We start from the raw sequence: 27,610 nt of genomic DNA, 5'->3' as shown, positions 1-27,610 counted from the left end.
GACTTTGAACGTGGCATGGTTGTTGGTGCCAGGGGGCTGCTCTGAGTATTTCAGAAACTGCTGATCTACTGGGATTTTCACGCACAACCATCTCTAGGGTTTAAAGAGAATGTTCTGAAGAACAGAAAATATCAAGTGAGCGGCAGTTATGTGGGCGCAAATGCCTAGTTGATGCCAGCGGTCAGAGGAGAATGGCCAGACTGGTTCCAGCTGATAGAAAGGCAACAGTAACTCAAATAAGCACTCGTTACAACCGAGGTCTGCAGAAGAGCATCTCTGAACACACAACAACCTTGAGGCGGATGGGCTACAGCAGCAGAAGACCACACCGGGTGCCGCTCCTGTCAGCTAAGAACAGGAAACTGAGGCTACAATTCACACAGGCTCACCAAAACTGGACAATAGAAGATTGGAGAAACATTGCCTGGTCTGATGAAATTCGATTTCCGCTGCCACATTCAGATGGTCGGGTCAGAATTTGGCGTCAACAACATGAAAGCATGGATCCATCCTGCCTTGTATCCCTTTATGACCACAGTGTCTCTATCTTCTGATGGCTACTTCCAGCAGGATAACGCACCATGTCATAAAGCTCCAATCATCTCAGACTGGTTTCTTGAACATGACAATGAGTTCACTGCACTCAAATGGCCTCCACAGTCACCAGATCTCAATCCGATAGAGCACCTTTGGGATGTGGTGGAACAGGAGATTGGCATCATGGATATGCAGCCGACAAATCTGCAGCAACTGCGTGATGCTATCATGTCAATACAGAGCAAAATCTCTGAGGAATATTTCCAACCTGGTACTAGTAAGGTGTACCTAATAAAGTGGCCAGTGAGTGAAAATAATAGGTGTTTTTTAAAATAGCTATTCATAACATTAAAACAATCTTTACTATATGGTGTAAGTAGATGACATTGTATAAGTAAGGAACATTTTTAATTTATTAGTAAGAAATAAATACACTTACTATTACTTAATTGAATCAAGGCAATGATATTGCACAATTCAATTAAGCAAACTGAACAAATGTATATTAACAGTGCATGTGGTGATGCAGTCAGAAACAGAGATATGCAGAGGTGAGGTGAGTGATGATGATGATGATGATGATGATGAACTCACTTTGCCCTGGCTGCTCTCTTTGGAGGCTGAGATCTGTGAGTCCGTCCTGCTCTGAGACCCTGAAACCTGCAGGCGCAACAATCCCACAATACACCCCTGCAGTCACTCATGTATGTGTGTGAAGACGGATCTAACACATCTACAGCCTATGATAACCTCACATCAAAACTGCTCATCTTCAGAAGTATAACTGATCAAATTCAGAGAAAAACTGATCAAAGTTTATGGGAAAAAAAGCTCAAAAAAAACAATTTTTCTTGAGTTTTTGTCTTGTTTCTTGTCCAAACATCTGAAAATTTGTAAATCTAGAAGAATTTTATAGACAAGCAATAAATAATTGCCTTGTTTTCAGAAATAATGAGTCAAAATTAAGTGAGTTTCTCCTTAAAACAAGCAAAATGATCTGCCAATGGGGTAAATACTGTTAAAATAAATCATTGTCAGATGACTTCACTTGTTTTAATGAAGAGATTCACTTAATGTTGACTCATTATTTCTGAAAACAATACATGTTTTTTTTTAAGAATATTTAATTTGTAGTGCAGAGGATAAACTGCTTATAATCAGAGAAAAAAATGCTTAAATTAGAGGAAGGATAGCTCTAAATACGAGGAATAACTGCTTAAAATAGAGGAAAAACGGCTCAAAATTAGAGGAAATCCTGCTGAAAATCAGAAGAGAAACTGCTTTAAGCCTGAGCTAAAAAAAAGTGCTTAAAATAAGAGGAAAGATTGCTCTAAACTAGAGAAGAAACTGCTCAAAATCAGAGGGAAAACAGTTAGGGAAAAGATAGGAGGCAGAGCTGGGGAGGGTTAGACATGTACTGTATATCTGTGATCATAGGAGTGTATATCATGTTTATACTGTGCATGGGGCACCTCCAGGATTTTATTCCAAGGTAGGCACAAATCCAGCACCGCCCCGCCCCCTTCCCCCAATCATGTAAACAAACACTGGTGCTTACTGTCAAAGGCTACATTATTTAAGGGCATTCGTTACAACATAATTCGTTTCCTTTTTAATTTTAATACTTCGTTGAAATCTAAATGTAATAAAAGCACATCAGCACCAAGGAAAAGCAGACGCTCAAGACGTAATCTTTAAAAATCATGATATATTAAAATAATTGTAAATATATGACAGAAGATTGTGATATAATACCAATACTGAAGCATTAATTAAATCCTTACTTTCTACTGACTGAAAAACATCCACCCGCACGGTTGAGTAGTGGACGAGCTCAAACTAAAATTTAACTCGTATATTTTTCTTAGGAAAAAATATCCTTTTAAAACGAATTTCATATGTTTGTCTGTTTGTTTAAATATTTTCTTGGTCAGTTATCTTCTAGATAAAGTAGCCTTGAATGATAGCCGTTCCATGCGAGGAGACTCCGCAGCAGCTGGATCTGATCTGATGACAGAGACTCAGGTGCTGATCAGACTGCGCTCTCCATATAGGGGATCTGTATTTGTTTCATTAGTTTTAGGCTTTTTGGCAAATGCTCAATTAAGTTTATCTGTTTTAAAGAGAGTTTACTAATGTTGAAGCTTGTTTTAAACAATAGCTATCTGAATTGTAATTTTTAGAGTGCGGAAAAACCGTCAGCAAAACTAAAGCCGATAGATCTCCCACCATGCAAGTATACACGCTTTAAAACACACACATGCACACCTTTATTTATTCTCATTCTTTCTTGCTTTGTCAATATTCTGTAGTGTTAACTGTTTAATAATTAATTTAAATTATGTAATAAATAAATAAATAAAAAAGCAGCATTAATTTCCGCCCTCTCATGTGAGGTATATGCACAGTGCGTTCAGCCGTGCGGCTGCAGGCGCCACTGATACTGTGCACTTTCCATGTGGTGCACATGCATATCAAAGGGAAAGCCGATTCTGCTCTTTCATAATGTAAAAACTGGTGGACAATATAGACAGATGAGTTCAGTTGCAAAAACCTCCACAGTAAGCGCCGTCCCATGTTTATGTTCAGTTATTTCACATTAAAGGAGACTAAAAGTCGCTCTAAAATGCATCTCTGATGTCTCTAGAGTGTGTATGTGATGTTTCAGCTCATAATAGCACACAGATAATGTTCTCTAGCTCTCTGAACCGGACCCTTTTAGGCTTTGATCCTAATTGTGGTGTTTTGGTGACTGTCACTTTAAATTCAAATGAGATTGTGCTCTTTTCAAAAGAGGGCGGAGCTACAAACGCCTGTGTGTCAGCATAGTGGCAGATTTAAAAACAAGACTAACATGGTAATGAGGGAGAGATGGGCACTAGTGGGCGGGGCTTTCCCTCTCTGATGACACGTATAAAGACAGAATGTCAATCAAAGCGTTTCTGCAGACTGAGTCTGAGTATAACAAATACAAATAATACATGTTTATCATTAGAGACTGGAGATATTCACACACTGCTGACACACAACTGGGCTTAAACCCCTTATAGAAGTGATTTTGAATAATAGATCCCCTTTAAATGCAGTGAAAAGATGCTATTATTGGCCATAAAACTGAAATAACTGAAAAATACACACAGGAGGCTGAGAAAAGTGCTCATTTTAGAGGCAAAATCTGGACGGTTTCAGAGATTTTTGCATCTGAACTCATGATATCAATAGTGAATTTATGAATTTATGAACTAATGAATATAAGTGGACTGCAGACATGCTTAGATCTGTGCTTAAACCTCATCATCACACTCCAAACACAACACTGTGAACACTGAGAAGCAGTCGCGCTCCTGATGTGTGTGTGTGTGTGTGTTTGGTGACAGGAGACATAAGTCAGGCAGATCAGAGAAACAGCAGTGAGTGTTCAAGACTCAGAGCTCAGCCAGGAGAAAGAGCAGGATGAAAAACACACACACACACACACACACACACGAGAGAAGTCCTGATTATGAAGACGAGAGTTCACAGATGCACTGAAGTGAATATGGAAAGGAGACTGGACTGGTGTACAGAAGTGGAAATCGTGCAGTTTCTCAATTATAACCACATTACTGTCACTATGAGCGTGTGTGTGTGTGTCTGCATGAGTGCAAGTGTGCGCATGAGGGCGCATGTATGTATGTGCATGCATAAGTGTTCTTGTGTTTGTGTGTGCATGTGTGTATGCATAAGTGTGTGCATGTGTTTTCATGTGTGTGCATGCATGAGTTTGTGTGTGTGTGTTTTCTTGTGTTCATCTGTATGCCTGTGTGTCCATGCGAGTGTATGCTTAAGTGTGAGTGGGTGTGCATGTATGCGCATGCATAAGTGTTTGTTTGTGTGTGTGAGTGTGTTTTCATGTTTGTGTATGCAATCAAGTGTGTGTATATGCATGAGTGTGTTTTTGTGTGAGTGTTTATGTGTGTATGCATGTGTGTGTGTGTGTGTGCATGAGTTTGCATGCATGTGTGCGTTTGTGCATGCATGAGTGTTCATGTGTGTGTTCAAGTGTATGTATGCACAAGTGTGTCTATGTGTGTGTGTGTGTGTGTGTGTGTGCGTGTATATGTATGTGTATGTATATGCATGAGTGTGTGTATGCATGCATGTATGTATTTGTGTATGCATGAGTGTGTGTGTGTGTGTGTGTGTGTGTATATATACATAATTGTGTGTATGCATGAGTGTTCAAATGTGTGCATGAGTTTGCATGCATGTGTTTATATGCATGTGTGTGTGTGTGTGTGTAGTCACCTTTCCTCCTCCAGGCTGGTGTTTGATGTTGTCTGTGGAGCCGATCTTGGAGCGGATGTTCTTGACGTCTGGAGCGGGTGTGGAGCTGGGCCGGGCAGTGCTGGCGGTGCTGCTGCTTGTAATGCGGGTGGTGCTGGTTGTGGTAGTGGTGTGGGCGGTGCTTCTGGTTGTGTTGGTGGTGCGTGTGGTGCTGCTGCTGAAGATGGAGGTTCGAGGGGGGCGGGGCATTGTTTGGATCCTCGGAACCAGAGAAGTGGTGCCGGTGCCGCCTGCTGAGGGGGTTTTGGTGGGTCGAGGGCGTGTGGAGGCGCTGCTGCTGATAGTGCTGGTGGTGGAGGGTCTGACGGGTGCAGGTTTAGAGCGGGCACCATCTGTAACTACAGATTAACACAAAACATTAAACCAATAGAGGTGCTGGTTCAGTATCACATATGGCCCGTTTCCACTGAGTGGTACAGTACGATACGGTGCGCTTTTATGGCCGTTTCCACTGTCAAAAAGTACCTAAAAGCGAACTGTCCCACTACACACTTGTAAACACTCGCTGCATCGGGCTCATGTGGCTCTCACCTCCACTTGATAGTCATCACTACCAAGCCGACTAATCAGAGCTTGCGCTACACGTCGCTGTGACGTGTAGTTAAGTTTTTTGAGAGGTGCGCGTCAACGTCGCCAACGGCCATAGAGAGGACTATGCGTCTACACATAGGCTGCGCCGTTGCATACAGGTGTGCTTGACGCAGAAGTATAAATCAGCCTTGAGGGTCTGTAAGTGTTAATATATGTAGCATTTATTTATTTATTTTATATAATTGCAGACGTTACAGTAGGCTGTTTCTCACTGTCATTGATCTGCAGTTATAATCAAATCATGTTGATAGAAAGGTTAGTAGTGAACATTTATACACAAGTATTTATGTGTATAAAGCATCTGTTTTGTGAGGAGGATACATTTAATAAATGCTGCATTGATGAACAGAATATTTTTCTTAAAAAAAACATGAAAAAAATATATATATGTTGAATCATATACATATTCAAGACATAACTATGTATATATATATTCAAGACATAACTATGTATATATATATTCAAGACATAACTATGTATATATATATTCAAGACATAACTATGTATATATATATTCAAGACATAACTATGTATATATATATTCAAGACATAACTATGTATATATATATATATTCAAGACATAACTATGTATATATATATATATTCAAGACATAACTATGTATATATATATTCAAGACATAACTATGTATATATATATATTCAAGACATAACTATGTATATATATATTCAAGACATAACTATGTATATATATATTCAAGACATAACTATGTATATATATATTCAAGACATAACTATGTATATATATATATATATATTCAAGACATAACTATGTATATATATATATATATTCAAGACATAACTATGTATATTAATATATTATCCATATAATTTATATCACATCTTAACTAAATTGTTTCAATTATTATTTCTTATTTAAATTGTTTTTATTTAAATAAAAAAAATGTAAAAAAAATCTAAAAATGCTATATTAGTTAAATAAAATAAAATAAATAAATGATTTAATGTGAATTGAGGTTGGGTGATGTCGACCAATTTGGCATGGTACGATGTCTAATGTGAAACATCTCGATGGAATTGGACAAACTTGGGCAGGTCCTAAAAGTTTGAAAACCCCTGATCTAATGTGAATTGCTTTTTGTAATAAAAACTATTGTCTAGTTACTATAGTTGTCTTGTTGTATGTATTAATTTATAACAACATGTTTCAATAAATAAACAGCAAAATTTTGCCATATAGAGTTAAAATAACAAGTCTGAGGGAAACTCTTTGAGAGAAACAACCTTAAAATGCATTTTTTAATCTGCTCGTACATTCTGAGACTCAGGAGAAAGCTTTATAAACGCTGTGTGTCTGAGTGCTCCATACAGCGATATGTCAATGTTCAGTTTATAGCATAAAACCCTCTTTATTCGTCAGATTAAAATAATCCAAATCTCTGGAAACGGCCAGCGGTGCTCATGTGCCGGATTATCCTCAACTCATTCCTGCTGCGCAGCTCTCTTCAGCATTTAAAGCAGATCTTTGGTGGACTTAAAATGTGTTCGTCAGCATGACATCTCTGCATCTTTCACCTGCTCATACTCACAGTAATGCCTCGCACTATGATCTGATGTTTCCAGTCTTTAAAGTCACATGATCAGAAATGAATGATCAGAAAACTGATTGCTCGGTTATGCTCAGTAATTGTTTTATCATCAATGATAACAAACGTGCTTCATATTTAATTCATATTCAAATACTTCAAACAACAGCGTTTTCTTTGCAATACATTATTTAGTTACGTTATTATTATATTATTTATTATTTTTATTTTGTAATTATTTTACTTTCTTTTTCCTCGTAACTTGATCATATATCCTGGTTTCTACAAAAAAATTAAATAATCAATTTTAATACTGATGATAATAATAATACTGACAATTAATCAATAAATAAATGCATATTTTTGTGTATAAAATCATCATGTTAGAATGGTCTCTGAAAGATTGTCACACCAAAGATGGGAGGTTTTCAGTTCATTTTAAAGTGTAATACAGTTCTCACATTATTTTTAATCAAATAAATGCCGTCTTGTGTGCACTATAGACGTCCTTCAGTAATACAAATCTTGAGTTTGCTGTACCTGTAGTTTTCAGTGTGCTGGCTTTCTTGTCGTCTGCTGGTTTGCTCTCAGTCTTCGCAGCTAAACACAAAACAGAAATACAGAATGCGTGAATATATGTGACCCTGGTTGCACAGGTATATTAATAAAACTACATTACACAAGTCAAAATTATTGATTTTTATTTTATGCACAAACAAAAAAGACTTAGAATATTAAGATCAAGTCTGCGCCAATAGGCTAGCGGTATTGTGCACCGACATATAGCACTGACGTGCTAACGGCGACCTGAGTTCGATTCCCGTCTCAAGGTCATTTGCCGATCTATCCTCTCTTTCTGCTCCCAATGCTTTCCTGTCTGAAATCTCCACTGTCCTATCATAATAAAGGTGAAAACCCCCTAAAATATAATTATAAAAAAAGAATATTAAGATCCATGGCCATGGAGATATTTTGTACATTTCCTAAAACTCAATTTCTGATCAGTGATGGGCATTGAATTTATTCTTGATGTCTGGAGCGGGTGTGGAGCTGGGCTGGGCAGTGCTGGTAATGCGGGTGGTGCTATCCTCATTTATGATCTCTAATTTATTTTGTTCAAATTCAAAGGTGATTTTCTGATTTGTTTTTAACCCTCAGATTCCCAATAGTTTTACCAATTTTTAATGCTAGAATTGGGTCTTACGACTGGGCCTTTCATCATACCTGCCAACACTCCCGTTTTTCTTGGGAGTCTCCAGTATTTCATCTCCCTCCCGTTTTGTTATTTCTCCTGGAAAACTCCCGTAATTTCACCCCCTTCCCCTTTTTTTTTGGTACAGTCTGTAACACCCCCGGGGTCGCCGACTTTGGTACTGTATCCGATTGCAGCAGCTTCCCAAAACCCGGTGCATAGTACAGTTACTTGCACAGTTACTTTTCTATCCTGGTTCTTAACAGTGTTATTCAGAGACCTCACGCCAGAACACCCCTTCCCCCTCCCCCCGGTCTCCCGGATTTTCTGAGACAAATGTTGGCAGGTATGGCTTTCACATATCACATTTGTAAAGCAAAAAGCATTTAAATGTATGTTTTTCCATGTGGGAGGCACAGTAGCTCAGTGGTTAGGTCGCTGGTTCGAGTCCTAGCTGGGTCAGTGGTCATTTCTGTGTGGAGTTTGCATGTTCTCCCCGTGTTGGCGTGGGTTTCCTCCGGGTGCTCCGGTTTCCCCCACAGTCTAAACACATGCGCTATAGGGGAATTGATTAACTAAATTGGCCGTAGCGTATGAGTGTGTGTGTGAATGTGAGAGTATATAGGTGTTTCCCAGTACTGGGTTGCAGCTGGAAAGGCATCCTCTATGTAAAACATATGCTGGAATAGTTGTCGGTTCATTCCGCTGTGGCGACCTCTGATGTATAAAGAGACTAAGCCGAAAAGAAAACGAATGAACGAATGAATAAAACAATTGAATAAATGTGTAAAGGTGTCTGACCAAGGGGGCGTCGGGCCGCAGGAGCGCTGGCTGTGGGTCGTGTTGTGGACGCAGGTTTATCTGCAGCGGGTCGAGAGGGAGCAGTGCTGGACTTGGGCACCAGTGGACGCTTCTCTGTCACCGTCTGTCAAACACAAGAGAAAAGGGCAAAATTCATATTAATAACAAGCAGAGAATACATCTGCTCCAAAAGTGATCTTCCAGTTTACAACCCACCATCTCACAGGCATTGAATATTAGAGGTGATGTCACGTCTTACACTTACAGGGGAGCTAATACGCACACTTTTATAAGGGGTTTAAACCCAGTTGTGTGTCAGCAGTGTGTGAATATCTCCAGCCTCTAATGGTCAACATGTATTAATTGTATTTGTTCTTATCAGACTTGATATAAACAGTCTGCTGAAACACTTTGATTGACATTCTCCCTTTGTTTGTGTCATCAGAGAGGGAAAGCCCCGCCCACTAGTGCCCATCCCTTCCTCATTAGCATAAACAGCAGCTGTTTCAAATCTGCCACTATGTTGACACATAAGCATTTGTAGCTCCGCCCTCTTTAAAAAAAAAAGCTCATTTGAATTTAAAGCGACAGTCACCAAAACACCACAATTAGGATCAAAGCCTAAAAGGGTCAGTTTCAGACAGTTAGAGAACATTATCTGTGTGCTATTTTGAGCTCAAACTGAAACACACACTCTAGAGACATCAGAGACGCATTTTACATCTTGTAAAAAGTGGCATAATAGGTCACCTTTGAGTATTATTCAGGGTACTACATACAAAGTTCTGCAGGGTCTGGCAACCTTTCCTATCCTACACTGAAACTTCATGGGCTACTTTATTATAACTGCTAACATGCATAAAACAAAACAACCATAACGTCACTTACTGCAATAATTTCAGTGACAATAGATTGCACAACAAAAATCTTTTGCACAACAGGTTTAGAACAAGTAGAGGATGAGTAATGATAGCATTTTTGGGGGGAGGGGGGGTGCATTATCCCTTTAACAAAATTAATTTTTACTTTTTCAAAATTAAATTTCTCAACATTTTAAACTTTTGTAACCAGCAGTGAATAAAAAATCAAGGAGTTTTGTTTTTTATTCTTCTAATATTAAACTTGATTGTATTTTAGGAAGGAAGTGGTGCAGTTGAGTTGACGGCCACTAGAGGGAGGTCTAGCATTCACATGTAAAGACATTTAATCATTTAAGAGCCCGATTCCAAAACATCATCTACAGATAAAGTCATCTTCATTTAGGTTTTAAACCAAAGAGTTTCTGACTTTTCTATAGATACTGGATATTACAGTTCCATGGATATTGAATATTATTACAAGAAATCATAGCAGTTTATGCAAATTACACACAACATTACATTTTTTCATTGAATTTTACATTCATAAAATATTAAAAAATGGCCATTTGCATAATTTTTTCAACCACTGGAATAACAAATATGTACATACAGTATCTGATCAAATAGAACAACTATATATTTATATATATATATATATATAGACATACACTCACCGACCACTTTATTAGGTACACCTGTCCAACTGCTTGTTAACGCAAGGTGTACCTAATTAAGTCACTGGTGAGTGTATATACATATATATATATATATATATACACATATATATATATATATATATATATATATATATATATATATATATATATATATATATATATATATATATATATATGTAAAATCAGCTTTGCATTACAGCAATACATTACATTATAAAATAAACCTGTTTAAAATATTAAGGGTAGTAATAACATTTCACAATATGTTTTTGATGTTGATGTGAACAAGCAGAGCAAAGCAGCAGCAGTTGAACAACTACACACACACACACACACACACACACACACACACACACACACACACACACACACACACACACACACACACACACACAAGTTTAGACTGCACAGTAACATAACTCTCCATGAGTCTGGATTCAGTTTTAAGTCCCCACCAGGACATAAAAGCGCATGCACGCACGCACGCACGCACGCACACACGCACGCACGCACGCACGCACGCACACACACACACTGAGTTTCACCTTGGGCTTGACGTCTCTGGCCGCTGTGGTAGCGGTGGTGGGGGGTCGTGCTGTGGCCGTGGTAGGCCGTTTGGTGCCCGCAGGTGCAGTGGATGTTTTGGGCGCAGGGGCTTTTTTACTGATGGGGGCAGGGCCACTGGAGGCTGAGGTAGCGATTGGACGCTTGGAGGCAGCTGTAGCAGTGGAGGCGGAGCTGGGGCGGGGCTTGGCAGAGCTGGGTTTGGTTGATCCAGCAACAGGCTGCGTGGATGGACGGCAAACCCAACGCGTGGATGGAAAATGAGGAACAAAAAACAAAATAAGGACAAATGATGAAAGCAGTGATATGAGCAGCGCAGGCCATTAAAAGCATCATGACATATTAAAGAGACAGTTCCTTTACTCGCTTCAAACCTGTTAGAGTTTCCTTTCTCTGTTGAACACAAAAGAAGATATTTTGAAGAATGCTGGAAACCTGTAACCATAGACTTCCATAGTACTTGATTATCTTTATGATTTTCAGCTTTCTTCAAAATCTCTTCTTGTTGTGTTCAATAGGGTATATGCAGAGCTAGTGTGTCTATATCGATAAACTTCCGGTGAACGCTTAATGTGATTTTTTTCAATTTCATACAGTTCCTTTCACAGCATCGATGTTGTAATGTACTTAAAATATAATCAGTTAAATAGACTCAAGCGTTCATTTAGTTGTTCAAGCGTAAACTGAGATGAAAAGCCGTTTACACACAAGCGCCCATCAGGATCAGCAGGTGAGCGCAGAAACACCATTGTAAATACCGGAGTAAAATAAATGCTCATGTTTTAAAGACATGGCACGAGAAAAATGAATTTAATGCAGTGCTTCTTGTCCGGTCTGAGACCCACTTTATATCGTATATCTATCAGGCAGTGGAGATCGCTGATCTTTAAAGAAAACAGACCTTAAACGTGCCCATTTTGTAATTGCATACAGTTTACCGGAAGCATTTGACACAGGTGACTGCAAAATTAAAAGTCCAACAGCATACTTCTGAATATACCCTAACGAAGAAAGAAACTCATAAAGGTTTGGAAACACCTGAGAGTGGGTAGATAGTGCGCAAATTTTCATCTTTGGGTGAAGTTATCCCTCTAGAAGTAAACATAAAGGAATTTTCTGATCTCAGTTCAGTCTTTAAGAGTCTTCAAATGACCCAAATGAAAGTCTTTGTTCAATAGAATGATAAAACTAAAATGTTTAAAATATTTCACATCTATTAAAATGAAACTGCAATAAAATACATTACTATTATTATTATTATTATTATTATTATTATTATTATTATTATTATTATTATTATTATTATTATTTCAGGTTCTGCGTTGTCTGTTTTATTATCAATGCTTAATTAACTAATATATTTCTTTTTTAAATATTTCCCAAATGATGTTTAACAGATTCAGGAAATTTTCACAGTATGTCTGATAATATTTGTTCTTCTGGAGAAAGTCTTATTTGTTTTATTTTGGCTAGAATAAAAGCAGTTTTTAATTTTTTAAACACCATTTTAAGGTCTATATTATTAGCCCCTTTAAGATATATATTTTCTTTATAGTCTACAGAACAAACCATCGTTACACAACAACTTGCCTAATTACCCTAACCCGCCTAGTTAACCTAATTAACCTAGTTAAGCCTTTAAATGTCACTTTAAGTTGTATAGAACCCTGCTGAAAAATTCAGCTTAAACCAGCCTAGGCTGGTTGGCTGGTTTCAGCTGGTTGACCAGCCTGGTTTTAGAGGGCTTTTGCCTTTTTCCAGGCTGGTTTCCAGCCATTTCCAGCCTGGTCTTAGCTGGTCAGGCTGGAAAATGACCAGCTAAATCAAGCTAAAACCAGCTTGATCAGCCTGGTTTAAGCTGGACATGGATGGTTTTGGCTGGGCTACCAGAGGTCAAGCTGGTTTTAATCCAATCCACCTCATGTCCAGTTTTTAGTTGGAAATTCAGATAGAAACGTGAAGCACTGCAGCCTTTCAGCTCTCGTGAACCTTTGATCAAACTCTTCATTCGAAAACACCATTTTTATTTAGGCTTTACGCAGCTAAAAATAAATTCGACATCATTACACCAGGCGGCGCAGTGGGTAGCGCTGTCGCCTCACAGCAAGAAGGTTGCTGGTTCGACCCTTGGCTGGGTCAGTTGTTGTTTCTGTGTGGAGTTTGCATGTTCTCCACGTGTTGGCGTGGGTTTCCTCCGGGTGCTCCGGTTTCCCCCACAGTCCAAAGACATGTGGTGTAGGTGAATTGGGTAGGCTAAATTGTCCGTAGTGTGTGAATGAGTGTGTATGGGTGTTTCCCAGTACTGGGTTGCAGCTGGAAGGGCATCCAACGCGTAAAACATATGCTGGATAAGTTGGCAGTTCATTCCGCTGTGGTGACCCCTGATTTATAAAGGGACTAAGCTGAAAAAAAAATGAATGATTGAATGATTACGCCATCGCCAATGAAAGTAGATTGTGCTGTTAATCCTGTACGAAATTTAGTCATTCTTATTCCTGTAGTACGATAAGCAGTCTTATGTTTCTATGATATATTACTGCTTGTTTAGTTGAGACACGGTGTGTATATATATATATATATATATATATATACATACATACAGCTGATAAATAATATCAAATTAGCACTCATTTACTTATGGTTTTTGCTAACCTACCCAACCTAAAGATTAATTTGATTTCGTTTGTGTTTCTAGGATTAATATGCTTTAGAAACTGAATAAACCACATAAGCAGAAGCAGGAGGGTGGATAAAGGACACAAAGACGACAGAAAGTCTTGACAAACCTTGGTCTTCTTCTCAGGACTGCTCAAGTCTTTTCCAGGAGCACCGTTGGTTAGCGCAGGTTTGGCCGCTGAGGGTTTAGCAGCTGCTTTTTTGGCTTTTTCATCCTTCGTCTCAGCTTTGGCAGGTTTCTTATCAGCCGGCTCGCTCTTTTCTGCTTTCTCCTCTACTGTCTCCTTCTCGGTTTCGTCTTGTTGGGTCTTCAGTTCAACTCTCTCCTTCACATCATCTTTCTGCTCTGATTTGTTCTCCTCGACTTTCACTTCTTCTTTCTTCAGCTCTTGTTTCTCCGCCGGTTCCTCTTTCTTTGGGGAGAACTCTGTTGTTTTTTCTGTCTTTTCTTTTAAATCACTGCTTTTCTCCAACATTTCAGCCTTTTCAGTCTCCTCTTTAGTGCTTTTTTCCACTTTTTCAATCTTCTCCACTTTCACTGCCGTTTCTGCATGGTGAACTCTTTCATCCGCTTTCTTCTCCACCTCTTTGTTTTTGTCCAGAGTTTCTGTGTTTTCTGCTTTGGTTGTCTGTTTGTGCTCAGATTTATCTTTCTCTGTCACTGTCTCCATCTTCTGATCTTTCTCAGTCTTGCTGAAGATGTCAAATTCATCAAACTTCTGGACGGGGTCCATTTTGTTCACCTCCGGCTTGTTCTTCTCAGATTTTTCTGATAGAAAAATACACAATTAAAAAGGGTTAGAGTCAAAATCAGATTTAGAAAGTGTGTAACAAAAGATAAATAATATTAATGAAATAATAAACAGGAGACTTTGGAAGACTACATGCTCAAAAGTTTAAATATCTGAAATAACAACAACAACAACAACAACCACAACAACAACCACAACAACAACCACAACAACAACAACAACAACAACAACAACCACAACAACAACAACAACAACAACAACAACAACAGCAGCGCATTTAAAATCATCAGTATCAATATCAGATTTAAAAGTGTTTTTTTATTATTTAATTAAAAGCCTAAAAAAGATAAAGGACATTAGTAAAATAATAAAGAGAAGACATCAGAAGATTCCTTGCCCAAAAGTTTAAATATCTTAAACAACAATAATAAAGTTTGTGTTTTAGTTAATTGATTAAATGAATACAGTACTCAGCATAAATGAGCTCACATCCTTTTAAAAACTAATATTTTATCCATTTCCAAATTAATACAGCAAATAACTCTTGGTGCATTTAAAGAAAATTTATTCATTCATTTTCTTTTCGGCTTAGTCCCTTCATTAATCTGGGTTCGCCACAGCGGAATGAACCGCCAACATATCCAGCACATGTTTTGCGCAGCGGATGCCCTTCCAGCTGCAACCCATCTCTGAGGAACATCCACACACACTCATTCACACACATACACTATGGACAATTTAGTCTACCCAATTCCCCTATAGCGCATGTGTTTGGACTGTGGGCGAAACCGGAGCACCCGGAGGAAACCCACACGAATGCAGGGAGAACATGCAAACTCCACACAGAAACGCAAACTGACCTAGCCGAGGATACTGCCCTACTGCATCGCCCATTTAAACAAAATAGTTTCATTAAACATTCATATCTATTAAAAACAGAGTTTGGTGACTGAACATCTTTAGAAATAGAAAGAGAATAGGAGAGAGCGGGGCACACAGTAACACGTTTTGGTTTTGGCTAAATAAAGAACAGTAATGGGGTTAGACAAACCATTTGTTTTTTGTCTATCACAAAAAGAACATTCTAATAAAAAACATTTTATTTAATACGTTTTCAACATCACACTCAAAAATCTAAAATTATTTTGTTTGTTTAATTCAGGGGTGTCAAATCCAAACTTGGTCAGGGCCGCACTGTGTTGAGAATAAAGTCAGGGGCCGCACATGCACATTTAAAAAAAATGTATTTTTTGTAGAAAATAAAAGTGTATTAACAACTGTAACATCTCTAACACTTCATTAAACCACATTTATCAAAATAGCAAGGTTTTACATTTAATTTTAATTTGGACCACATTTGTGTCACAGCAGCTTTCATCTCCATCAAAACATGAAGGTCTCGAACTAATATTAGCATAAAACAGGACAGTAGGCTAGCATAGAACAGTCTACTTTAAAAACACTTTCATATTCAGAAAAACTGATAACAATACAAAAAGCCAACAACTGATTGTGCCAAGCAATACCACATTGTAACAAGCAACGGATGGCTTCTGATATTGCATTATTACACTTATTCTATTAGCTTTAAAAAGGCAGCCTAATCATGAAATGATCCATGCCAACTGTCTTTGCCTACAACTGAACTTGTGGATTTAAGGGGAAAAAAATTAAAGCAATATATTTATTATTGGGCTATTATCAATAAATGGTAGCCTATATTAAAAATAAATGTTAATAAATTGTATTATTTCGATTATTTTACTTCAAAGGACACTCTGAATATATGTAATATCTGAATTAATATTCTGTTTCCCACCATGGTTGAAATTGTTGATATTCTCTGTCCATTTTGCTTTTTTTTTTTGCCATTGTGCTAGTCCCAGAAATATTTTACCTTGTTTACATTTAGCATAACGTTATGCTAACATCTAAATTAGAGAGCAGGGTGAAGCGCAACAGCACCACCTGTGTCTCAATATTGTAATGGTCTCAGACACTTCAAGCGAGCACGGGCCACTTGAAATTCATTACCAAAACTTGTTGTCGGGCCTGATTAAATGTTTTGACGGGCCGCATTTGGCCCGCGGGCCTTGTATTTGACACATGTGGTTTAATTGATGTCCAACAGTGTATGGCTTAAATTTAACACCCTGTTACAACTAAAACCTCTGTGACGTGTTTTCTCAAAACCGGCTAGCAGCCACTGTGTGTTTTTTACAACTTTCAAAATGGTTCCATCTTTCTGACTAGAGGATGGAAATCACAACAATAAGATTTAACATTCATACTTTCACAGATTTCTTTAAAATAAAAGAGTATTGACTATAATATAAAATACTTTGACGGTGCAAAATTGCTTTCTCCTGTGTTTCTCATCCAATTTCACTAAACTTTTTCAATAATTGGCAAGAAGACGTCTGCCGACACTGGTGACAAGCTCGAAAGCATGCCATTGTAAACCCAGAGCCAGTGTTTCCCAACCCTGTTCCTGAAGGCACACCAACAGTACACATTTTCAACATCTCCCTAATCAAACACACCTGAATCAACTCATCATAACATCAGAAGAGACTCCAACACCTGAAGTTAATGGGTCAGAAAAGGGAGACATCCAAAATATGTACTGTTGGTGTGCCTCCAGGAACAGGGTTGGGAAACACTGCCCTAAGCAAATACCTTAAAACTCCATGTTACATTTTACCCCGCGTTACTTTGTACGACGCGCTCCCCTACATTCAAACCAGTTAATGCACCTAACAACATTGTTTACAAACTACAAAATTTCAACTCAAATTTAAATGACAAAATATCTTTATAATTTCCCTGTTTATTAAAATATGACTTACTATTTAATCCCAACATGTTAATTTGGGTGGTCATTTTTGGGCTGTGATCTTCAGATTTTTGTTCGATTGGTTCATCAGTTTTGTCTTTACTACTTACTAATCTAATGTACATGCACAAACATATTGCTGCAAAGCATCCTGTGGAACGTTTTAATTTAAAAGAGAGGTCTGTGAGGGGTGTACTGTTTCATGCCCCGCACTGTTCAATCTAAATATGTCACATTTGAAAAAGGAATGGGAAATGGGGAGTTGCACTGAATGCAAATAAGTGAGAACAGAAGAATGATGCCATCACTGAATCAGAATTGAGTGTTTGAGCCAGATGAGTGTAAACGGCTGACAGAGGAAGACTAGAGCTGTTCTGAGGTCAGAGAGATGCTGTCCATCAGTAATAACACTTCACACTCAATGGCAGATCCATTAAAAACACAACTGGTCGCTTCTGGATGCCTCGTGTCCTTGAATTGAAGGACAGCACACCAACATTTGTTTTCTTTACACACTTTGTAAATTCAGTCACCAAAATGTAGGTCTGACTTTAATCTGAAAAGTAAGACCATGTTTAACTAGATGCTGAAACTAGTACTGAAAGTGCCTATGTCTATGCAACTGGCCACAACAAATGCTTTTTACTGTGTGTTCAAACTGTTCAGCTCGCTCAAATGATCTAAGATGATTTGGCAGATCCTGGATCTGGTAATCTTGATAACTGATCTCTGGCTAACTGATCTCTGGCACGTTCGTGAATCAAAATAAAATGTCTGGATAAACTGATCTGAGATCGCTGCGTGTGCAGTGTTGCCAGCTGTAGCTGACTGATTCCAGCCCAAAATCTGTTGAAAAACCGCAGAAAACCAAAAAGCGCCGCTTAACAATTAGTAGACTACAATAACCTGTCGTGAGGCTGAGGAGCGGGGGGGAAATGATTGAGATGTTGTGCCGGGGAGGGAGATCACAAGCGCTTCTACACTGTTCTAAGCGAACGTATGCGAACATACATCGGAGATCAAAACTGGTTTTTAAGGGCACGCCGCTGCAAAACTGCCCAAATTTTCACTACCCGCCTATGTCACTTTTTACCCGCAAAAATAAATTCAAAACCGCCCAATCTGGCTACACTGTGCATGTGTTGTGAAGGACAGATCCATCAATCCTCAAAATCATGATCAGTAATGAAATGATTGGTTGAAGGCACAGCAGCGTAATGACATCATCTGATTAATATTCAATTACCCATGTGAGCAAAATTACCTCAAATTCACAGTAAACGGTTTGTTAAATATGACACGCCATAACTCTCCACATTTGTTGTGGGCTGCAGGCTTTACACTTTCATGTGTCAAGAGTATTCAGCAGCTTATTTAGAGCGGATTTTCTTTGTTAGTAGCCGCTTTCTTAATCAGTGTAAAGAATATCTGGATGTTTAAATTAATTTTGCATCACAAAAGCATTTTGATATCATTCAATGTGTCTGCAACTTTTGTGAAGCATCAAATCACCGTCATATTAGCTGTCAAAACATGTTCATGACTGAATAAATGTATTATTCCTTTAAAATAAGTCGAATATTGAGCATGTCTATTATGTCTATTATTATTTTCCCAAGTGTATAAAACTCCTGTAAGAAAATATCAGAATTGGGTACATACTTTCAGTATTATATTTGCTTGAACTGACCCAATCTAATCCTGTTTATATGAAATGAGCCTGCTCCCAAGCAGGTTTGAGCTACCAGAACTGTTACTATGACAACAACTCTCGGATGAGTTTTAAAGAACGAAACGATCCTGGATCATGTCAAATCGTCAACAACCAAATCCAGCTAATCGAGTAATCCACGTATGAAAAACAGACCCCAGTTGAAAAGAAAGCACAACAGATGGTTTATGAACTCTTTACCTAAAGCCATTCATCCTGTTCATTAAAACTGACTTGTTAGGGTAGCTTTTATCAGATTTTTTTACAATTATTTCTTTATTTTGATTATAATTGCATAGTTTTTTTATTGTCTAGTCTATTATGCATGTATGAGTGTATGTATCTTTTACTTTTGCAGTTTTTATATGTTCATAAAGCACTTTGAGATGCTACTTTTAAAGGCACTATATACAATAAAGTTTATTATTTTTAATTTAAGGGCACCTATTTTACCCCCTTTTCAAGATTTTGTGTCCCCAGAATGTGTCTGTAAAACACCCATCAGATTATTTATTAGAGCTCTCAGAATATTGGATTTTCTGCTCTGAACACTCTGTAGCTGCTTTTGTTGCCTGTGGCTTTAATGCAAATGAGCTGGTTCTCCCCGCCCACCATTCCCACGTGGCTGTCAGAGTGTGTCAGAGTGTGCAGATAAACAGCACAGTGACAGACATGAAGGAAGCAGATCTCACGTAACGTTTGTGAGAAATACTACAGTAAGAACTTTACCAATCAGTATTTGATGTATTTGTTGTGGAGTTGCAACGATGAGTCACACACAATGTCATTAAAAAAGTTCACGCACACACAGCGTGTGTTTAGCTTTGCATTGTTTTTGCACGGCAAATGTGACAGGATACAGGTTAATATCCACTGCTGTTTGGATATCCGCTGTGTTAATGTACAAAATAAACCTGATTTAACGTCCACAAACCGGGACTGAAGGGTCTTTCTTTTTGTGCTGATTTGCGTCCGGGATGATGAAGATGGTAAAAATCGCTGTAATTCATTACAAACATGTTTTAAAAACGTTTTAAGCTTGTAAAACTCATTCTTGATCACATTTGATGATCACAGAGAGATGAACAGATCTTTTAATCCCGGTTGCTTTGCGCACATCCTGTCTTGTTGATATGATTATACGTGTTACTACGGTGACATGTTAATACGCGGCTGTCAATCAAATCGGTGGGCGGGGAAACCGCACTCTCACGTCACGTCGCAGTCGGCCTCAAGATGGGAGGGATTTAGATCCTATTTTAACATCAGAAAATATCAATATATGTATATCCCCCAAATATGATTGTGGACACACTTTACCTACACACAGTTCTGTCCAATCAAGTATGAAAGATGATTTTCATCATAGGTGCCCTTTAATGCAACATATCTGCCAATCTCATAGTGAAATTATAGTAACTTGTAACACATTACAATACAATAGTATTATTTAACAAACTAACAATAATTCCTGTTAATATTATGCATTATTTAATGAACTTGAGCTTTCAATAATTAATATAGCTGCATTTTTATGAACTAGCATTAACAAAGATGAATAAATCAGCCTGATCTCACGAGAAAACGTAAGTATTTTACGTTTTGACAGTTTAGTGGCTAATTCGCACGAAATTGTACGATTTTAAAATGGAGGCGTGGCACCTAACCCCACCCCTAAACCCAACCGTCATTGGCGGATGAGCAAATCGTACTAAATTGTACGAATTAGCCACTAAATCAAAAAGTTACGAATTGCCGTGAGATTGTGTTGAATAAATACTATAACAAAAGCATTGCCTACTGTTAAAGCATGAACTAATGTGACCTTATTGACTCAGTAAACCCTTTAACTTGTTTCCTTCTGTCAGATCAGTCAGAACTGATTTAAAAAGGAGTCAATAGTATTTGCATATTGATCCACATTTTCCACACAAAAGATTTGAATATAGCGAGCAAGAAATAAATAAATACAATCCCACATCATTGACATTCCAGCAGCACTTTTCTTTTGCACGCTTCCCAGCATGCAGAAATACTGCATCCTGTATTAAAGTTAATCTGTCACCAGATTTCAGCAGCGTGTGTGTATGAAACGCTTCTCCTGCCTTAAGCTGATCAGTTTCTGCATGACTCAGGTGCTTTTATAATCACAAACACACCAGATTCACACAAAACAGAGGAGAAAACGCTGCGTCTGAGAGCTGGAAATCACTGTATGAATGTCAAAGATGGCACAAATGGAGAAAATATCCTTTATTTAGCAGTTTTGCATATTTAATGTTTCGTGTTTTTATTTTCCCCCATCTATTTCTGCTTTTGAGCTGCATTATGGGATCTTGATCTTTCCTCCAGCAACTTTAAACCTTGAAAAGTGTGAAATAAGTGACTTTTATTGTCATGTGTAATAGTTTGCAGTGCTATACTGTCTGTGTTGGTGTTGTAGATTACGCTACAGAAATCTTGTAATAAACTGCAGCACATTTTCTGTTCTTTTACAGACTTATTTCTCTAGATATTATTAATAATATCTTTAATATTGTTTATATACATTATATTATTTCAAACCACTCAAATGCAGGGTTCTTACACAGTTTTACTCCTAAAGTTCCATGACTTTTCCAAGACTTTTCCAGAACTTGCAAGTAAATTTTCATGATGTAATGTTTCATGTAATGTTTACATGGTAAATAATAAGAAAAACAATGACGGTCAAATTTATTACAGCATATCACAGAACACACAACAATCTATTAAGCTTAAATTAGTTTTTATATGTAAAATTGATTTTGATAATGCTTACACAGCACTAATAATGTCAGAGCAAGTTTTTGGCCAAGGACAGAAAAGAAGTAAAGAACTAATCTATATTCAAATTAGGGCTGCACAATATATGGTTTCAGCATCGATATTGCAATGTGCATCCGCAATAGTCACGTCACAGGATATGCAATGTTGGGATTATAGTTTAATGTAGAGTTGAATTATAATGGAGTAAAAGTTCACCATCTGCATTTTCATTACACCCTTCACTTGTTTCAAACATTTATGAGTTTTTTTTATTTAAATGAACACAAAAAGAAGATAATTGAATAACTCCTATAGTATAGAAACACGTGAAGTGAGTAAATAGTGAGGACATTTTAATCTTTAAGTGAACTGTCCCTTTAAGAGCTGTGACTGTGTGAACATTTCAATATTTCAGAGTTTAAAACATCCAAGACAAGACATTTTATTGTAACTTTAATAAAGATGAAATAAAATACAATGAAGACTCTGCAGTGTTGATTATTCAATATCTGTACCAGAACAGTGAATACCTGAATCATTCACTTTTATCTTTGCTATATTTTATTGATCTCTGCTTGTCATTTATTTGGGATATATTATTTGAGATTCACTCCTCTACAAAACCCCCCAATCAATCCAAATAAACCTGTTAAATCTCCTGGTGAAACTGTATTCACATCGCAATATATTAACAGAAATACAAGATACTGTAATGCCAGATTTTTCCAATATCATGCAGCCCTAATTCAACTGTTCAGATATTTGTTCAACTAATTTACATGACTTTTCCAAAACTTTGTGGGTTTTTCTGTTTTTCTAAGTTTTCTAGTCCTGGAAAACGCCATGTCAAATTTCCATGACTTTCCAGCTTTTCCATGACCGTATAAACCCTGAAAATGTCAATAAAATTCACTTTGTTAAACTGCAGAGTTGAATTTTCAATATCAAAAGTGAACAGCGCAGAGATCAACATCCCTTAATGCTATTCACAAGCGTAAATAAACAATTGTGAATCATAAAATATGAAATATACAAGTGTATATATATAAACTAACTGTGTGTAAAAAACGAACATTCTGCCACATTAGACTCCCCCCCCCATATTTCCGGTTAAGTCCATCTTAAAGCGCTAACTAAATTCTCTTGCTTTTAATACTCCTGGATTACTGGTTCTTTTATTGCTTTTACTGGTACTGATTTGGTAATCTTGTTTCGATTTTACATCATCTTCTCTGTCTTTAGCACACATTACTTTGGTCAATTAGGCCTGCCACAATATCTATATGCACCCACTGTGCATATACATTTGTAATTGTTTATCTATCTGCACACTTCTGATTATTAATAGTATCCTGTACATATATTCATTTATTGTAAATCTGTTCATAGCTAATACAACCTGTATATAATGTTGATAGTACATCCATCTGTAAATATCACCATAGTTTTTCTATAACTGCACTTTATAACTTATACCTGTATCCTGCACTTGCTGCTATTGCACTGCTGGTTAGACCGAAACTGTATTTCGTTGCCTTGTACTTGTACATGTGTAATGACAATAAAGTTGAATCTAATCTAATCTATTTTTTGTCATACGATATATTGCACCAAAATAAATCACGATAAATGATATTATTGTCATTTTAAGATGCCACTCATTATATAATGGCAGAATGACAATATAATGTCATCACAATGCAAGTACACTCTTTCAAAGAACACATCATATTTTATTCATAATTTAATTATAGTCATTTTATCAATTGAATAGTGAGGCATTGGAATGACAATGTAAAAAACACGCATCTTAAATAAATAATAATGAATGTAAAAAAAAGCAAGTTAAAAAGTAACAGAGGCTGTGATATCTGCTAGCAGATCTGTTTTCAGCTGTCAGACACCAACATCAGAATATACTATAGTCATTTATAGTAAATACTAAGTGTTTTACCATGCTGACACCTCCAATAAAATAGAGATGCTGCACATCAGCTGAAATGTTGCTCGAATTGGTCATGTATGGGCAATATATATTGCATCGCCAGAAATGATTGAGCTCATGTCCATGTGTTGTGCGATATTCATTCATTCCTTTTCCTTCGGCTTTGTCTGGGGTCGCCACAGCGGAATGAACCGCCAACTTATCCAGCATATGTTTTACGCAGCGGATGCCCTTCCAGCTGCAAACCAACACTGGGAAACACACTCTGTCACACTCATTCACACACATACACTACGGACAATTTTAGCTTACCCAATTCACCTGTACCATGTGTTTGGATTCGTGGGGGAAACCAGAGCACCTGGAGGAAACCCACGCAAACACGGTTGTGCGATATATAAGTCCATATATTGATTAATGTGACAGGCTAATGTCAACTAGGGTTATTTTTAAATGTGCTTTATAAATAAGTATTGTAGTTCGCAATGCAAGCATGCAACCATAACTGAGCATCAATAGCACGAATGCACATTTTCTCTTCATGCATTTCTATTTAATCTGCCATGTTCACATCCCCTTGAGGCGTTGCGTTTTCATAACGAATGCCATTTATTTGGACATTTCTGAAGAGCACAACAGATATTTCTCTGTGCACTGCTTGACCACACATTCATCATGGATTCAGACTTGTTTGTGCCAATTATCGGTGTAATATGAACAATAATACTGCTGTCGTCTTCATGAACAGAGCTTTTACTCAAATGTAATTCATCATGCAGTCAAATGCACATGCTTTCCTGTAATGCTGATTTCAATGAGAAATATACAGATCCCAAAATCACACAAGAAATCCCCCTCCACATGAAACACCACGCTGAATATGCTGCAAACATGCATCCAGAGCTGGTTTTTATTAGCACAAATGCATATTGCATTGCATCCCATGAGCCTGGACATTCAGCTCAATGCATTTCATTCAAGAAGACAAACAATGCATTAAACTATACTGTTTACTCCTCATTATAAAACCCAAAGACTGCTCTGAGGGTCAGCTTTTGAGCACAGGAGAGTGTGAGAGTGTGTACATTAAACATGCAGAAGTCATGTGTGACCTGGATTAGCTGAGGGGTGGGTTTAACTGCAGGAAATCAGGGCAGAAATGACTTACTCTGGCTCGTCTGCAGCCGGTAATGAGCATGCGTTTGGCAGTGGCGTGATTGTGTCGTACACACTCTACACTCACACTATATTTGCATCACATACAGTACTGTCTCTGCTACACCATTAAACTCCAATTCAACCATTGCATGTTTTCTGAGACTCCATTTCCTTTTCTAAGACCAATTATGCCATGTTTTAAAAATCTTCCTCTATAGCCTAAAATTAAGAATGCAGCAATATCAGAGCAACAACCGGGTTTTCTCTGTGCCAGTTTATATATTTGCATCACATACTGTCTGCTACACTATTCACCTTTATAAGAACTCCAGTTAAACTCCAGTTGAATTGAAGCTCCATATCAGTATCTAAGACCATTAATGAGTTGTGCTTTTAGAAATGATCCTCTCATTATAGCCTAAAATCAGGGGTGCAGCGATTTCATTTTTTCTAAGAACAACCAGAATCACCAGTTTTAGTTTTGCAAGTATGACACAATAAAACTAAACTATTTTAGGACAGCATCTGTGTAATTATTTACAAACTCAAAAGAAATGTTTTTATTTTCTGTTGGTCCCAAAGTAGCAAAATAAAATTAAATAAAATAACAAAAATAAAATAAAATAACAAACATAAAATAAAATAAACATAAAATAACAAAAATAAAATAAAATAAACATAAAATAACATAAATAAAATGTAATTAAATTTAAAAATAAAATATAAAAATTTCATTAAAAATAAAATAAAATAACAAAAATAAAATAAAATAACAAACATAAAATAACAAAAATAAAATTTAATTAAATTTAAAAATAAAATATTACAATTTCATTAAAAATAAAATAAAATAAAAATAAAACATTTAATTAAACTACATAAAAAATAATTCTAAAAAAAAAAATTATTAAATTAAATTAAAAATGAAAATTTTAAAAATAAAATCAATTAAAAGAAATAAAAACTATATATAAAATAAAACATAAAACATTTTATTAAATTCAAAACAAACTAAAAATTAAATTCAAATTAAAAATAAAATTTAATAAAATTCAAATATTTTTATTAAAATAAAAAAAAGAAATAAATTAAATTAAATGTCAACCTGCCACAAAGTTATCAAAAACTCAACAACAACGAAAAAATTAAATTGTAGTGCTTTATTCTGTGATAACAACCGGCTGGATGAACATTATTCCACTTATTACATGGCTATTTGCTGCAAAAATAAAGAAATAGACAAAACATTGATCTGCGCTTTAATAATTTAGTCTTTAATTAAACGTAAACTTGCATTGTTCTTCACAAATGTCTTTAAATAACCTTCACTAACCTACTCATTATTATTTTGATTAAAATAAGAGAATAAATCAAATAATATAATAAAACACACACATACAGTACATATGTACAGACAAAACCATACATGCATACATAAACACACACACATACATGCATAAATAAACACAGACATGCATGCATACATAAACACACACACACACACACACACACACATGCATACATAGATAAACACACACACATACATGCATATATAAACACAGACATGCATGCATTCATAAACACACATATGCGAGCATACATACATAAACACACACATGCATGCACACATAAACACACACATATGCATGCATACATAAACACACACATGTATGCATACATAAACACACACACACATGCATGCACACATAAACACACACATATGCATGCATACATACACACACATGCATGCATACATACAGTAAACACACACATGCACGCATATATAAACACAGACATGCATGCATACATAAACACACACACATGCATGCATCCATCCATACATAAACACACACACATGCATGCACACATACACACACATGCATGCATACATAAACACACACACATGCATGCATGCATACCTAAACACACACACACATGCATGCATCCATCCATACATAAACACACACACATGCATGCACACATACACACACATGCATGCATACATAAACACACACACATGCATGCACACATACACACACATGCATGCATACATACACACACATTCATGCATACATAAACACACACACGTATGCATGCATAAACACAAACACATGCATGCATGCATACCTAAACACACACACACATGCATGCATCCATCCATACATAAACACACACACATGCATGCACACATACACACACATGTATGCATACATAAACACACACGCATGCATGCACACATACACACACATGCATGCATACATACACACACACACATGCATGCACACATACACACACATTCATGCATACATAAAAACACACACACACATGCACACACACACACACACACACACACACACACACACACACACACACACACATACATAAACACACACACATGCATGCATAAATAAACACACACACATGCATGCATAAATAAACACACACACATGCATGCATACATAAACACACACACACATGCATACATACATAAACACACAGACATGCATGCATACGTAAACACACACACACACACGCATGCATGCATACATAAACACACAGACACGTATGCATACATACATACACACACACACACAAACACACACACAGACATGCATGCATACATAAACACACA

General features: G+C 37.0%; 1 protein-coding gene across 1 annotated transcript in view; it reads right to left on the bottom strand.

The window, feature by feature from the left end:
• LOC130218906 (microtubule-associated protein 4) overlaps nucleotides 1-27,610 on the bottom strand; it is a 123,693-nt gene that overhangs the window by 13,008 nt on the left and 83,075 nt on the right. Inside the window, exons 8-13 of the mRNA XM_056451225.1 lie at nucleotides 13,900-14,558; nucleotides 11,095-11,334; nucleotides 9,013-9,136; nucleotides 7,560-7,619; nucleotides 4,825-5,201; nucleotides 1,132-1,197 (exon numbers count right to left, since the gene is read on the bottom strand). Of these exons, the coding sequence (XP_056307200.1) occupies nucleotides 1,132-1,197; nucleotides 4,825-5,201; nucleotides 7,560-7,619; nucleotides 9,013-9,136; nucleotides 11,095-11,334; nucleotides 13,900-14,558 (1,526 nt within the window). The remainder of the gene's footprint in view (nucleotides 1-1,131; nucleotides 1,198-4,824; nucleotides 5,202-7,559; nucleotides 7,620-9,012; nucleotides 9,137-11,094; nucleotides 11,335-13,899; nucleotides 14,559-27,610) is intronic.

This window comes from Danio aesculapii, chromosome 24 (assembly GCF_903798145.1).
Source record: "Danio aesculapii chromosome 24, fDanAes4.1, whole genome shotgun sequence".
Classification (NCBI taxonomy): Eukaryota; Metazoa; Chordata; class Actinopteri; order Cypriniformes; family Danionidae; genus Danio; species Danio aesculapii.
The sequence above is the reverse complement of the archived record's forward strand: the minus strand, read 5'-3'. Positions and strand labels throughout refer to the sequence as shown.